Consider the following 14,872-nt stretch of genomic DNA (forward strand, 5'->3'; position numbering starts at 1 on the left):
ACCATCTCCCCAACCGCCCCTTCTGCTCAGGCCCTGACGGCTTACCTTCCTCAGCAGGTACCAGACACCAACAACGCTGCTTAGGCCCAGGCACACCAGGTCCTTGGTGTCAAACTCATAGTTGATGATCTCTGGGCAGAGAGGCCAGGTAAGTCCACTCCCCAGGGTGAGGCTGCCTCCCCCCACCCCAACCCGTCAGCCCCTGGGTGGAGGAGACATGGCTGCTGGCATGGCCAGACAGGCCCATGTGCTTGGCCATGGCTGCCTTAGACTGGCAGGGGTTTTAAGCTTGGGAAAGCTCGCTGGGTCCACCCCCAACCCCTTAGTTTTCTACAGGGGGAATATAGGCCCAGATTAAATGAGAGTATTGGAAGATATAAGCTCTGCCACCTGAAGCTGGGTGACCCTGGGGGAGGAAGTATCCTCTTTAGAGTTTGTTTCCTTATCTGTAAAAAAGTCAACAGCACCTTCCTCATGGGGACTGTTGTGAGGAGTAAGGAAGGCTATTCTCATAATGCCCTCAGCACAGTGCCTGGAATGGAACACAGTGAGTTCTCAAGGAATGATACTCCTGCCAAGTCTGGAATTTCAGAAAACCAAGAGGATGGCTGGTAACCCTTTCCAAGCAGAGGAGAGAGAGATGGAGGAAGTAGTCAAGAGGGAATCTCGAAGGCAGCTCTTGTTGGGAGCACCTAAGTAGAGAACCCGATGCCAGACCTGTCTGGATGCTACCAAATCTCCTAATAACACAGTACGACCACTTCTGTGATCCCAAAGTGCAGCAAACTGCTACTTGTCCCCCAATTCCTGCTCTCTCCTGTGGTTACAACACCCCATTTTTATTTTTTAAAGGTATCTGTTGAATTTATTCAGCATAACCACAGAGGCATTGTCTTCATGATGTCATATACAGACACAAACACAGATACAACATAATATTTATATTTAGCTCAAGTGCATTGCGTCTAAGGCTCACTTATATGTCTTCATGTGCCACAGCCCGTCATTTAGATAATGGATATTCTCAATGCCGATCCCCTTGTTGATTTTCTCAATGTCTGCTGCAGCCATCTTCATGACTCCGACACACAGGGCGTGCTCTTTGCCTTCTGCCATGACCGCTACGATGGTATCTACCGCAGCAGCGTAGAGCTTCGCTCCGGGAGACGTTAAACCCGGACACATGATATTTGCACCACTGAGCACAAATTTGATGGCTCCTTTGTCGACCTGCTGGTGTGGCAAGATAAACGGGTATTTGTGAAGTAATCTCAGCGTTGGATAAAAAGGTCCTTTTCTTTGCCTGAAAAACAGTAATTCTCCATTGACTGTAAGGATTTCCATGTGTTCATGGCATCGCACTATTTTGACGGGATCTTTCTTAGGCATGATTTGATTAAGCCACGGTTCGATACCTGGAAACTGCTCAGTCAGTTGGCTTTTAATACCCTTAATAACGGAAGTTTTCAGCTGGATGCAGTTGGACACACTCTCCTTCTCGTCAAATTTCTTGAACATGATCTTGGTGAAGGGGCGCCGACAGGGAAAAGCTGAGGTGAAGCGTTGATCGCCAAAGGTCTCACCGAGTTGCGGTCTACAGGAAGGACGGAACCGGCGTCCGTGCCGGCCGTTGTCGCTAACCGGAAGATGGTTCGACCGACCGCGCTTTACGGCTGCGTAAGATCGTATTACTTCCGTTCCATTGACCCCCACGTTCGCTCTGACCCCAACGTGGTCACCCCCCCTCTTCTCCCGACTTCCGGTCCTTCTCCGGACATCCGATTGCAGAAAGGGCGGGGCCCGGACCGGAAGATACGTCAGAGCATCCACGTCTACGGATGGATCGCCACTTCGGGATCGGACTGGACATGCGTCGAACCGCGGCGCCACCTCTTACGGGCACACTATCCAGCCAATAGGGAAGCTCCTATCTTTCTTACGGCTGCGCAGTGGTCGCCATTCTAGACCCCCGAGGGGCCCGAGTAATGGAGCCGGCGTAGATGGGGGGGGGGGGGGGAATTCGGAACCAGGAAGGCTCCGTGATCGTTAAGAAAAACAGGCTTAGCCTTAAAAAAAATCCAATAATCATTTATTTGGCACAGATGTATTTGACGCAGAGACGAACCATCTCATCACCGTTTGGAGGGAAAAGGTAGAATCTGCTTGGCAACCAGAATAGAATACATTCCACAGGCTTCTCATGTGTGAGAATTATCTTCCATTTGGTCAAGCCATCATTACTCTTGTCACCATTTTTGAATCCATACGATAACTAACGCATCTTCACAGTTTTATTTTTCAAAGCTTAGGTGAAACCATCACCAGAAAAAGACATGTTAGAAGCTGTCTGGTACAGCTCCTACTGAATGCATATATGAGCCAGGCACTGTGCTGAATGCTTTCTACTTATTGTTTATTTCCTAACGGAAGAAGGGGTTAGATTATCATTTTTGTTTTACAGGTGGGGGAAACAAACTTCCAGTAAGAACACCCAGTACTCAGAAATAATGGGTTCACCCAGATTCCCAAGTTTGGATAGTGGCAAAGCTGGGATATGAACCAGGGCCGTTAAGATTTGAGTTTCTCCTTTTTATTACTTGTTTCTTTGGAGAACCCAGTATTACAGAAACAGAAGGGGACAGAGGGAAGTGGGTACCACTGACCTTCCTTGTTTTCCCCAGAGCCCTGTGTGAAGAGCAGCTGATACTGGCGATTTGGGAAGTTGGCTGGAAAAAACTTATTCATGAAGGGGCTGGAAAGAAAGACAAAGCAGGTCGGCAAACAGAGCCCCTATGGGCAATCACAGCTCTTAACAGTCCCCCACTAACATCCACTTACGGCTGTTCTCCCCAGTCACCGTTTATAAGAGCCCCAGTAGGGCACGTTATTGTTCCCACTCTAGATGTGGAGTCTCTTAGAGGATGGCCTGACCAGGGTCACATAGGGAACCAGAATCTCACCTGCGATTCAAATTGAGGTTTCTGAACTCTTAGTAATTTGCTTTGCTTATTGACAAAGTGGACATAGGCACACTTGGCATGTAAAATTTGGGGGAGAGTCAGAAATCCCAAGTCTGGCCCATGTGCCTTCTACATCAGTTTCTTGTCAAGAAATGTACTCCCAGACTTCCATGTACTGATCTGACAAAGAACTGGGCTTTCAGAAATGTAAAATCCAGCAGCCAAATGAACCATAGCCCCCAGGGTAGGAACATCCTCATTTTCATGCCTACTCTGAGGTCTGTTGCTTAGGACCAGCCTAGCTTTAAAAGCATTGTTACCTAGCATGCTCCACCTCCTGGCCAAGCAGGGAATAGAGATGTTCTTTCCCAGACTACACTAGAGCGAGTTCAGCAAACCAAGGCCTTAGTATTGTAGAGTGGTTACTAGTTCTCACAGTCCTGGGGGGGGGGGGTTATCTTAGTGACAGCCTCCCCAGGCTTTAGGCACCTTACCTATGTGTGAGGATAAGCATATGGCCTCTCTCAAAGAGGCATGTGAGGATCAGATAAGGCGGGAAAGATGCTGAGCTCAGTGCTGGCCTGAAGCAGGGATGTTTAAGAACTGTGAACAAAGGTCACAAAAGACATCCTAGATGTTTCCCAACTAAGAAAGAAGTAAAGCAAGGTAGGCCTGGAAACATATAGGTCACAATGGATAAGAGAGGTCTTTTTTTTTTCTTTTTTCTTTTTTTTTAAAAATATACTCTGGTGGCTTGGAGACTATGAATTTAAGAACTATTTCTGGTCCTCAGTTCCCCACTTGTCAAACAACTGATCCCTTGCAGCCTTGGGTTATGATATGATTGATGATGAATGACACCATAGGTAGAGAAGTGGCAGGCACAGGGCTGGACTCAGGAGTAGGCATTCATGGGAGCACTCTGAAGAGATGCAAGCCAGAAGCAGCCAGGATGAGGGAGGCTGGAAGCTCAGTTTGCAGAATCTCTTTTGCGGAAGGTGAAGCCACAGTGCATATGCGGACAGAGGCAGAGAGCAGTTTGCAGAGCTGAAGCATCCTAGCCTCTCAGGAGCTTGACGCCTGCAGCAGCATAACAGACTTAACACATGCTTCCTAGGTTCAAGTTCTACCTCTGCCACTTCTGAGAGGTGTGATCTTGGGGAAGTTACTTAGCTGCTCCTTGCAACCCTTTCTGTATCTGAACATTATAATACATTTCTCAGAGGATTATTTATTCAAAGATAGAATCTCATTCTGTAACTCATGTTGGCCTTAAATGTGTAAGATCTTCCTCCTGTTTCTGTCTCCCAAGTACTGGACTTATAGACTAACCAAGTCTGATACTCTCACAGGATCAAGAGGGTTAAGCTGATGCTTGATATCCTGTGAGTTCAACACAGCTTCCACTTTGAGTGTTAAATGTCTGGACTAGGGGCTGGAGAGATGGCTCAGTGGTTAAGAGCATTGCCTGCTCTTCCAAAGGTCCTGAGTTCAATTCCTGGCAACCACATGGTGGCTCACAACCATCTGTAATGAGGTCTGGTGCCCTCTTCTGGCCTGCAGGCATACACGCAAGCAGAATATTGTATACATAATTAAAAAAAATGTCTGGAATGATTTCTGCATGTGGTCTACATCACTGAGCTACACATCCAGCCATTATTTTGAGATAGAGTCTCACTAAGTTGCCTAAGCTGGCCTCCAATTTTTGATGCTCCCGCCTCATCCCTCCAAACAGTTGGGGTTACCGGCAAGCACTGGGAAAAGGAGCTTGCTGTCTAACACAACAAAGGATGATCTATGTCATGCAACTGATGTGAGTCTGACTTGAGGGTGGGGCCCTGTCTCTTCACTGTCATCTCCCATGCCAGACAAAGTAGTAGATGTTTGTTAGCCAACTCTGAATGCACTATAAAGTTCATTGCTTTGTGGTGAGAAACAGCCTGGTACCCTTGTCTTTTGGGGTTAGATGGTGAGGGTTAATGAAACTGATGATGTGCCCTTGTTCTCCTGAGGTAGAAGACTGGGACTTTCTGTCTGTGGGCCAGGAGCTCAGCCACGGGTAATAAAAATAGGCCAAGGCTGCCTAGGCAGAACGTGTGGAATCTAGCTGGGATATAGTCTTGGTGACTGTATTAGGTGAAGGCAGGATGTGACCGCTGCCTGCCCCAGTACTGTGAGCTGCGGCCTGTGCTGAGCAGTTTGAGGTAGGCAGTAGGATGGCAGCAGGGGTGGAGGGACTCAGAGAACTGCAGCCGAGGCCAGCATGGCCTGGGATATGGCTATTACTGCCTTTGGCAGTCATTTTAGAGATCTGTGGAGAGGACAGTCTCCAAGTTCTCCCTTCTCTTTAACTTCTGCTGGAGCACTAAAGAATTCTAGCACTGGAGTTGGACGGACCTGGGATCAAACCCCTCAGCTGTGAATTCTGGTTGCCACGATAACTACTTGAACCTCAACTTCCTTGTCTCATACCTCCAGACCTTATGGTACAAATCCAGAGGCAAGCCTGGCTTGTGGATATAAACAGCGTGTGGAAACTACACTGCAGCTTTCTTAACCAAAAGACTCAGGAAAACTCCAGTGAGTGACAGTTTAATTTTTGGATCAACACTATGATTAAATTATATTCCCCTTTTGTAGTGAAATTGCCTTTGTTGGGTTTTGTTCTTTCTCACGATACCCCTATGACTTCACTCATTTGGCAGTTTTTATAGCCCAGGCTGGTCATGAGGTCATGATCCTCCTGCCTCAGCTTGCCAAGTTCCTGGAACTTTACATGAGTGCCAGGACAGATTATTATTGCTCTGAATTTTATTATGAAAATGATTCATGGGTGTGGATGTGGCTTAGTGCTAGAACACTTGACTAGTATATGGGAGGCCCTGGGCTCAAGTCCAAAAAACAAAATTCAGGGGTGGGCTGAAGTCGGGTAGAAGATACTGCCTAGGGAAGGAAGTACAAGGAACTAAGGCTAACAACATGAAAACAAACAAAAAACCAAAACCACAGTCTCTAGCTGACAAATTTTTACCATGTACCATTTATTTGTTATTTTGAGACACTATTTCATATAACTCAAACTGGTCTTGAAGTAGGTGTGGATGACCTTGAACTCCTGCTCTTCCTGCCTCTACCTCCCAAGTGCTAGGATTAGAGGCATGAGTCACCAAACTAAACCTTGTCTGCCTTTTCTTTTCTTTTGAGATAGGGTTTCATAGTGCAGCCCTGGTTGGTGTGGAACTGTGTAGACGAGGCTGAACTTAAAACTCAGAGATTTGCCAGTCTCCTGAGTGCTGGGATTAAGGACGTGTAGTACTACCTGATTTCCCATGAGGTTAAGAGCTGACTTTTTTTTGCTTATTTGTTGTGTTAAGTTCAAACCTAGGGCCTTACCCTTATTAGGCAAGTGTTCTCCCCCTAAGCTATACTCCCAGACTCTGAGGAATATTCCTTTACACTGGGTGAATATATGTCACTGTAATTGGTTTAATAAACAAGCCGAGTGGCCAGTAGCTGTACAGGATAAAGTCAAGTGGGAAAGCCAAAGAGAATGATGGAATGAAGGAGGGTGGAGTCAGGAGTCCTAGGCCAGATACAGAGGGAACAGAAGAACATACCATGCTAATAAAAGTACCACCACATGGCAAAACGTAAATAAAGAATATGGGTTAACTTAAAATGTAAGATCTAGTTAGTAATAAGCCTGAGCTATTGGCCAATCATTTACAATTAATACAAGTCTCTGTGTGGTAATTTGTAAATGGCTCCCAGGACACGGAAAACTGCCTTCCCCCAGGCAATTGCTGGTTTTCTTTTCTGTTGATAAGATCTATCACAAAAATTTATGAATTGCTTAGAAGTAGAGAGACAACTGGTTAATCTAAGACATTAGGAACACAACAGTTTGTGGGAAGTTGGATGCAAGGCAGCTGAGATACTGTGAAATAGTTTCCAAAAATATGGCCCAAAGGTTTCTTTCAAAGTGTATGTTCTGTGTAGTGAAGCTAGGCTATGGATGAACTGGGAGATCTCAGACCTCGTGTAGATACTGTGTGGGACTACCTAGATTTGGAGAAGTCATCAGCATAGAAAAGGAGACCCAGAATCTCAGAGTGATGGCTCTTGTCCTTGCCTTAGGTCTGCGTGAGTGCTGGACCTGCTATTATTTTTGCTAGTTCAAGTCATCCAGATTCTGAGATGGTCAAAGTATTTACAACTCAGCTAGAATAAGATTTTGCAGGTGAAGATGGTGCTGGGTTTAGTACAAAGCCCACTGCCAAAGTCCCAGCTATGTAACACTGAACCAGTCGGGGATGGCTCACGGTGTGCTTGAGACAACAGCCCCTCTGCTGCTTCCTGCCCATCAGAAGGTTCTGTATATTGTCCATAGTGGGAAAAGCTGATACTTAGGCCGAAGCTACCTTTTGAGACTACACTCTGACTGCACCATCCTGCTGGTGTGCCTAGAGGAATAAGCTACACTGTCCTTGGTGTTCACTGCCTTTGGGGCAGATTCTGCTCTGTCTAGCTCTGAATACTTTGACAATTATCTGACACTGAGGTCATTCAGCTCCTGGGTGGTACCTCTCTCCTTACACCTCTCTCAGGCTTCCTACCTTCTATACCTGAGTGTGAGCTGAATTCCTTCCTTTGGGCAACCTTTCCTGGCCACTCCTCAGTCTTAGCTGTGGGCTGCTGCACAGAGGAGACAGAATTGTGCCAGGCTATCTCTGTTATCCACACTGGGGATAAGGCTCTCATTTGGTCAATGTGAAAGGATTGCCCTGCAGAGTGAAGGAGTAGCCCTTGTTCCAGTGACACTGTCCTAAATCATTTATGCCTGATGCAAGCGACTGGGTCCAAGCAGAATGACCTGTGCCCACAGGCCTGGACTTTGATCCTGATTTTGCTGTTTGCCAACCAAGTGATTCTATCAAATGGTTGATAGCAAATCACATATCTTATTCTCACTAACTTCAGCTTCTCTAACTGTAACCCAGGATCAACAGCAAGAGCTAGCTAGCCAAGGTGTCTAGCAAATTGACATAGGCGATCACAGCAGTTCTAGCAAGGGTGACAGTTGTACCTACTGACTGCGAGACAGGTTCTACATGAATGGCATTACTTTTTTTTTTCTTTAAATACACTCTTGAGGAGACTGAAATCAGAGACATTAACTTGAAGTGTAAGGCCAGGTGGTCAAGTTCAGAGTCTGCATTCTCAACCCTCTACTGTTAGGAGTGTGTGCCATGAGGAACTGAGCCTAGTGCTTGGCAAGGGCCACTGGGTGACACACCTCAGCACTGTTAGGACTCTTCTGACATTCCTGACTGGGTTCTCTCTAGACTGGGTCTTATAGCGTAGCCCAGATTAGCCTAGAACTTGCCTCAGCATCTTGAGTGCTGAAAGCCAGCATAATTGGCTAGCCTTTGTAAGTCCCTATAAGGACACTGGCCCAGAAGGTTCCAGTGTCCATCCTAGGTCATGTACAATGTGACACAAAGGGAAGAATCCCTGGGGTTGTAAAGCCAGGATTTAAACCCGGCTCTGAATGGCACAAAAGATCACGTTCCCATCCAAGACCCTGTACTGGCTCCTGAGAAAGTGGCTTCAAAGGCTGCCGGGAGATGCCTTCTGACCTGATGGTGTGTGACAGGGCCAGGATCCCCAGCACGAAGAAATACATGGACAGCAAGAGGTTGATGTACTCCTGGGAGAAGATCTGAGGAAGAAATAAAAAAGAAACAAGTTAGGGTTGCTAGAAGCCAGGAGGAGTCTCCTGGAGCTTGATCTCAGCCTGCCCTTTGACTGAGGGTCAAAGGGAGGAAGAATCTCAGACTCTTCCATTTTCACAGCTGGGGGGAAGGACCTCAGGTCCCACCCAGATGGACTCTACCTACAACGGAGTCTAGATGTTTACATGTGATTCCAACATTTGGAGAAGGGCAATTACTATGTGTGCCCAGGGTCTTACATGAAAATCCTAAAGGTATAAGGGAGGAGTCTGAAATCAAACCCAAGAGCAGTTTCAGAAGCAAGAATTTGCTCTTTAATGTTTCCTTCTCCCTGCTCAAAAATCCGGGAGCCCTTTCAGCATGGCCCCCAAGCCCTAAAGCATGCTAGTTATAAGATCTCTGGGTACCCTGCACTCCACTCCTCAACTCAGCTCCTCCCCAGGCCTGTGATGGCAGCTGGAGTCCTGGTGCTCCGAAGCTAGCTGTCACATGCTTACTCACCCTGGAACCTGGGGAGGCTGTGCGGAACGTGTGCCCGCTGCAGCCTGTGCTCCACTGGTCACTGTGCTGCTCTCCTAACTGTGAGGCAGGGCTGTGCTTTTCTTGGGGGTACACTGCTTGAGTAAGACTCTGTTTAAATGAGAGTCTGATCATGTCACTCTCCGACGTTAAGCCTCGCCACTGTTTCCCTTTGTCGCATGCTGGTCCTTGAGTGGGAAGGCCTTGTAGTCTAGTCCCTCCTGATGGGACTGTAGATCCCTCTGCCCTGCTCACACACTGCCTGTGTTTCCAGACTGCAGCCTCAGCCCCATTCCCAGGCAGCCTGGTGTATACTCTTGGGCTGCTGAGATGTCTCTTTCCCCCCTTACCTAGGCCACCCCAACTCTTCCTTCATCAGCTCTCAGCCCTGAGAAGCTTTACTCAGGTACCTGTCTGACCCTTGACCAGCAATTTGGCTACATTTCCTGAGTGCCTGCTATGTGCAGGGCACTGAGCCAAATACTAGCCATACACTGAGGAATAAGGCAAGTTCAGAGTTCACATGCTGATGAGAGCGAATCTCAAAAGAATGTTGCGAGCCAAGGGAGTGCCAGGTTTTGCAGCACCATGACAGACTTCAGACTCATCAAGATGACGAGTGATGAATGACAGAGGGCTGCAGGCAGGGCTGTGGCAGGCTCTGAGGGCCTGAGAGGGTCCTACTGCTGTGGGAGAAGGGGTCCTGTATAGCCAGCAGAGGGAACATAGTCAAGTGTGGTCTGTCTGCCTATGGGGTATTCATGATTTAAGAATGAAAGAACAATCAACACGGGGCTGGAGAGATGGCTCAGTTTAAGAGCACTGACTGCTTTTCCAAAGAAAGGTTTCTGAGCTCAAATCCCAGCAACCACACGGTGGCTCACAAACTACCTATAATGAAATCTGGTGCCCTCTTCTGGCAGAACACTGTATCTATAATAAATAAATAAATCTTAAAAAAAAAAAAGGAATAATCAACACAGGCTACTGAAATGGCTCAGTGAGTTAAGGTGCTCACTGCCAAGCCTGGAGACCTGAGTTGGATCTGAAGCCCACAGAGTGGAAAGACCCAACTCCTGTAAGTGTTCTTCAGACCTCAGCACACATGCCATAGCATGTATGACCCCAAAATAAATTAATACAAAAAACTAAAAACAGAGTGATTAATGCACTAGGAAGCAGGCATCAAAATTTGGGCTTTTACTTGACTCTTGATGCTATCTGGGTGAGGGGACAGCGCAATGGTACAAAAACGTGCTTGGCAAGCATAAGGCCTTGGGTTTGGTTCTCAGCAGTACCATTCCTGCTCCTGCCATCACTACCATTTCTACAAAAGAATTTGGCATTGTCTGTTCAACTGCAAATGGAGACCCTGTTTTACCACATATACTATATACCAAAGTCTTTTGTGCTACACTGTGGAATGAACATATTCGTAGCAGCATTGCCATGATACCCCAACACTGGGCATACCTAAAACACCCTCAGGGTGCGTGAAACTACCATGCAGATTTGTCTGTGTTGATACAGGCAACCACCCAATCCATATACCCTCCCAACCCCTCAAACATTTAACACAAATCTAGGTCTATCATTAACAGATAGATTCTCAAACTATAGGAGCGGGTCTAGCTTGTTTGTACCTTTCCTTAGGTTGAAGTACACGCATTATTTTGTTACTGTGTTAATAATGGAATCCAGAGCTTTGTACATGCTAGGGAAGCATTCAATGACTGAGCTACATTGTTGAAAAAACATTAATCATTTAAATGTACTTTGCAATCGCAAATTAAAGCTATTCTTGACTAAGTTTCAACAAACAGGAAATAAGTGCCTGTGATAACACTGGTAAAAATACCAAGAGTTTCCCACTTTGCTTCTGATGCTGAGGCACACTGACCAAAAGCCCGAAGGGAGCCACAGAAACGGTGACACTGATGGCCCGTTGTGGGATGTGGTGTTAACTTAGAAAGCAGTGCACATTGGAGAACATGTGCACAGAAAAGAATGAAAGAATGCTCACGACAGTTTCAATGAGAAGTGGAATCTATGGATAGGCTACACTGTGGGGCCACAGCTATGGAGAGGGCGCACACCTCTGAAGGGGAACTGGCAGTGTCTCTCTAGAAGTTGACTTTTGAATGGCTGCCATCTTTTCCTTTTCTATGTTTTCCAAGTTTTCAACAATGACCCTGTTTAACTTCGATTGGGAAAATAAATCTCAATAAATTAAAAACAAAACAAAACAAGCGGTGACTAGTGTGGCAGAGATATGTCTGCCACAAAAACTACACTCCCGACCAGCACAAACAACATGAGGAAACACAACTGGAGAAATGTGGAGAAATGGGCTGGCTGGTGGGGAAGAAGAGTAACCCCAACAGGCTCTGGCTGGGGACAGATGCTGAGACACTCACACTCGTTCTCCCTGCTGTTCTCTATAAACGATCACGCATAGGATAGTTACCTAGGCAGCAAAGGACTTACTTTGAAAAAGAGGTAGAGCCCCAAGAGAGTGCAGCTGGCGATGATGGGAAAGCGGGCAGCATCTCGGCTGGTGATGGTTTCTGGCATGTCCGAGGAGCTCTGCAGAGAGAAGAAAGGTACAGCTGAGCCACCACGGCTGCGAGCTGTGCTGCTGGGACAACAGGTTTCAGCAGCCATCTCCTCCCTCCATGCTGGTCCACTTTGGTGTCTCATTGTCTCATCATGTTGTAATTAGCAAAAATAGGGCATGGGTAAGGAGCTGACAATGGATAATATTTACACAAAAAGGAGACAGAATACTGTAACTCAAAGCATTTCAGCACTGTGACTATGGGAAGTAACTGAAGATGGAGTGACAGTGTAGCACAAGGACTAAGTTAGCTTTACAGAATTGAGTCCACGTCTTTAACAAGACTTCATTAGCATTAGTACAATCCTGATTTAAATTTGCACTAGAAAACTTCAACATGGAGGTGGTGGTGCACCTTTAATCCCAGCACTCAGGAGGTAGAGGTAGGTGATTCTCTGCAAATTTAAGGCCAGCTGGTCTACATAGTGAGAACCAAAATCTCAAAAAAACAAAACAACCCAAAACCCCAAGTCCTCATGGACCCAGTTAGCATCCCTGCTGGGAAATCCTTCCAACTTCTCCCAGAGTTAGGTGCTAAGAGGTTGAATGAAGACTCGGATACATATGGGGCATTAAAAACAAAGGCAAACTGTGACCCTGTGAGGAGAATGGAAAAGTCCCCCCCTCCGTCGCCCAGGGCTGAGGGGCTAGCTCAAGCTGCAAGACAGGCCACCCCCTGAGAAGCTCTCCAGTTTGCAGGAGGGGGGAGAAGATGGGCAATTCTGACAGGGAGGCCCAGTTTCCTTCCTTCTCTCCTTTGCCAGGCCCTGGCTTCTGCTTTTGGCAGCAGAGCGGCCACACTTGGATAGCACCTTGCCTCTGTGCACCTCCATATGTTGAACACATTTCCTGTTTAACAGTAGTGCGGTTACAAAATCAACCGGACAGCTCCACCTCAGTGAGTCTGCAGGCAAGGGGGCTGCAATCCCGACGGCTTAAATAACTGGTACAATGATGAGATAGCATGGCATGCACGCTGACACATGCTACGAAGGCCCAATGGGCAATAGAGCTTGTCCAGAGGCCAGGAGGCCTCGCACCTACCAGCTGCATCTGGGAGAGTGATTTTTTCCTTTCAGAGCCCTCACATCTGTGACTACAAGGCCAGGGCTCCAGCTTCTTCAGTGGAAACATTAGCACGGCGCCCTGAGTCATTACTCAAGTCTATGTGCTATTCCTATCACTGTGCGGGAATCACGGGTAAGCCGACACTATTCCTGAAGGGAAGTAAGTGTCACAGGTGGCTAGAACAGATGCCATTTAAAGCCTTGACAGCCAGACACAGGGTCTGGAATGCAGCAGAGGCCCAATAAAGGCCAACTGTGTGGAGGCGTCTGCTCTGTGTACACAGCACAGCTCCCAGGCAGACCGCACAGGGGCTCAGGGCTCGAAAGCACATTCAGGACCTTGTGGCTTCCCTACAAACCAGTGCTGTGGCTCATTTCCACAAATTCCTTTCAGTTTAGCCCAATCCCAGGGCAGGAAGAGGCTTCATGTTATTCGATGACAAACCAAGGTTGGCCAGATGCTTCAAACAGAGGAATCTGGTTATAAATATCTCACGCTGCAGTGTTGAGTCAGAGTGGGAGCCTTGCAATCTGACTGGTAACAGAGGGAGAACATTTACTGAGCCCTTTCTGAGTGCCGGGCAGTGTCCCAGAGCTTTGTGCACAGCCCCTGCTCCCAGCAGGTACTTTTAACACAAGAGGAAATGAGGCTCAGAGACGCGAAGATATCTTACTTGGTGCAACCCATATGGTAAGTGGGGTTGAACCCAGGCAGCCTGGCGGCCTCGCTACTTGTTACTAGCTGCCCTCCACCTTCCCTCTCTGGAGCTCTGTTGGAACTGATGATGCTAAAGAGGCCCTGGTCTTCCCAAGACACAAATCCTGAAGATGAAAAATACCCCCTTCCCCCCGACAGGGTTTCTCTGTGCAGCTCTGGCTGTCCTGGAACTCACTCTGTAGACCAGGCTGGCCTCAAACTCAATATCCATCTGCCTCTGCCTCCTGAGAGATGGGATTAAAGGTGTGCGCCACTACCACCTGGCTGAACATTTCATTTTTGTAGTTATAAAAAAATACTACAACTTATTAGGATTCACTACCAATTTGATTTGGGTGTTTAAGCCAAACACTTAAGAGAATTAGAGAATGGGGGAAAGGGTTCACAAGTGGCCGAAATAAATTTAGCTTTCAGCATCCTGGATATTCAGGGTGGAAGCCAAAGCAACAGAGGGAGCCAAATGCCCAGCTTCAAGCCACGGGCACAGCCAGAGTCCTGGAAGGACTGCTTCCCGACCACACCTCAGAGATATCCTGGAATTCCTGGGCCATTTTATGGCTGTCTCCCGAAACTGAGACCCTGGGGTCTCCTGTATTCACCCCACACTCACCCTCTTTGCCACTGTTCTGCCTCCTGGTCATGCCCTGAACTTACCTTCCCCCATCTTTGCCCCTGCAAGCTCGCTTCGCCCAGCTCTACCAGCCCCTTTATCTCTCCTCCCAACTGACAGACCACTTTCTCTAAAGCCTACACCTGCCTGGAGTTGCTTAAAAAGCTCCAGAGCAGACTGTGTGGCCCTTCAATAGCAAGGACGCAGCCCGCGGAAGAGTGAATTGCTACAACTTTTATAGCAGATTATTCTGTAAAACCTAAGGATAGAGGTTCAGGTTATTGACTCAATAAGTCAATTTCAAGAAACTTGCCCTACCAGTCATGAAATAATAAATGTGCAAGAATATTGACTTCAACATGGTTTGTAGTGGCTAAGGACTAAAACAAACTGTGGAGGACTCTAAATTAGTGGCTCTCAAACTTACTAGGAGGGCTTGCAAAACACTCTTCCAGGCCCACCTTGAATTTTGATTGTGAATCTGCACTGACAGTTCGAGTTCTGCCTTTTCTGAACTGGTGCCCCGAACAAAATGGGTCCATTAAACATGGTGCTCACACCATGGGAAGTCGAGGCAGCAAGAAAGGCCATGTCGAGCTACCTAGTCAATACCAGGCCAGCCAGGGCTACATAGCAGTGTTCA

At 47.3% G+C, this 14,872-nt stretch overlaps 2 protein-coding genes across 3 annotated transcripts in view; both read right to left on the reverse strand.

The window, feature by feature from the left end:
• Positions 1-14,872, reverse strand: part of Hm13 (histocompatibility minor 13) — a 35,361-nt gene that overhangs the window by 16,513 nt on the left and 3,976 nt on the right. For both annotated transcript variants that reach the window (XM_085697211.2, XM_048445594.3), the window contains exons 2-5: positions 11,705-11,803; positions 8,603-8,685; positions 2,664-2,752; positions 46-131 (exon numbers count right to left, since the gene is read on the reverse strand). In XM_085697211.2, the coding sequence (XP_085553337.1) occupies positions 46-131; positions 2,664-2,752; positions 8,603-8,685; positions 11,705-11,803 (357 nt within the window). The remainder of the gene's footprint in view (positions 1-45; positions 132-2,663; positions 2,753-8,602; positions 8,686-11,704; positions 11,804-14,872) is intronic.
• Mcts2 (MCTS family member 2) lies at positions 927-1,707 on the reverse strand. Its single transcript, XM_048445596.3, has one exon. It carries the CDS (start codon positions 1,516-1,518, stop codon positions 973-975), a length of 546 nt encoding a protein of 181 aa, XP_048301553.1. The 5' UTR covers positions 1,519-1,707; the 3' UTR covers positions 927-972.

The sequence above is a fragment of the Myodes glareolus genome, chromosome 10 (genome assembly GCF_982192425.1).
Source record: "Myodes glareolus chromosome 10, mMyoGla1.1, whole genome shotgun sequence".
Taxonomy (NCBI): Eukaryota; Metazoa; Chordata; class Mammalia; order Rodentia; family Cricetidae; genus Myodes; species Myodes glareolus.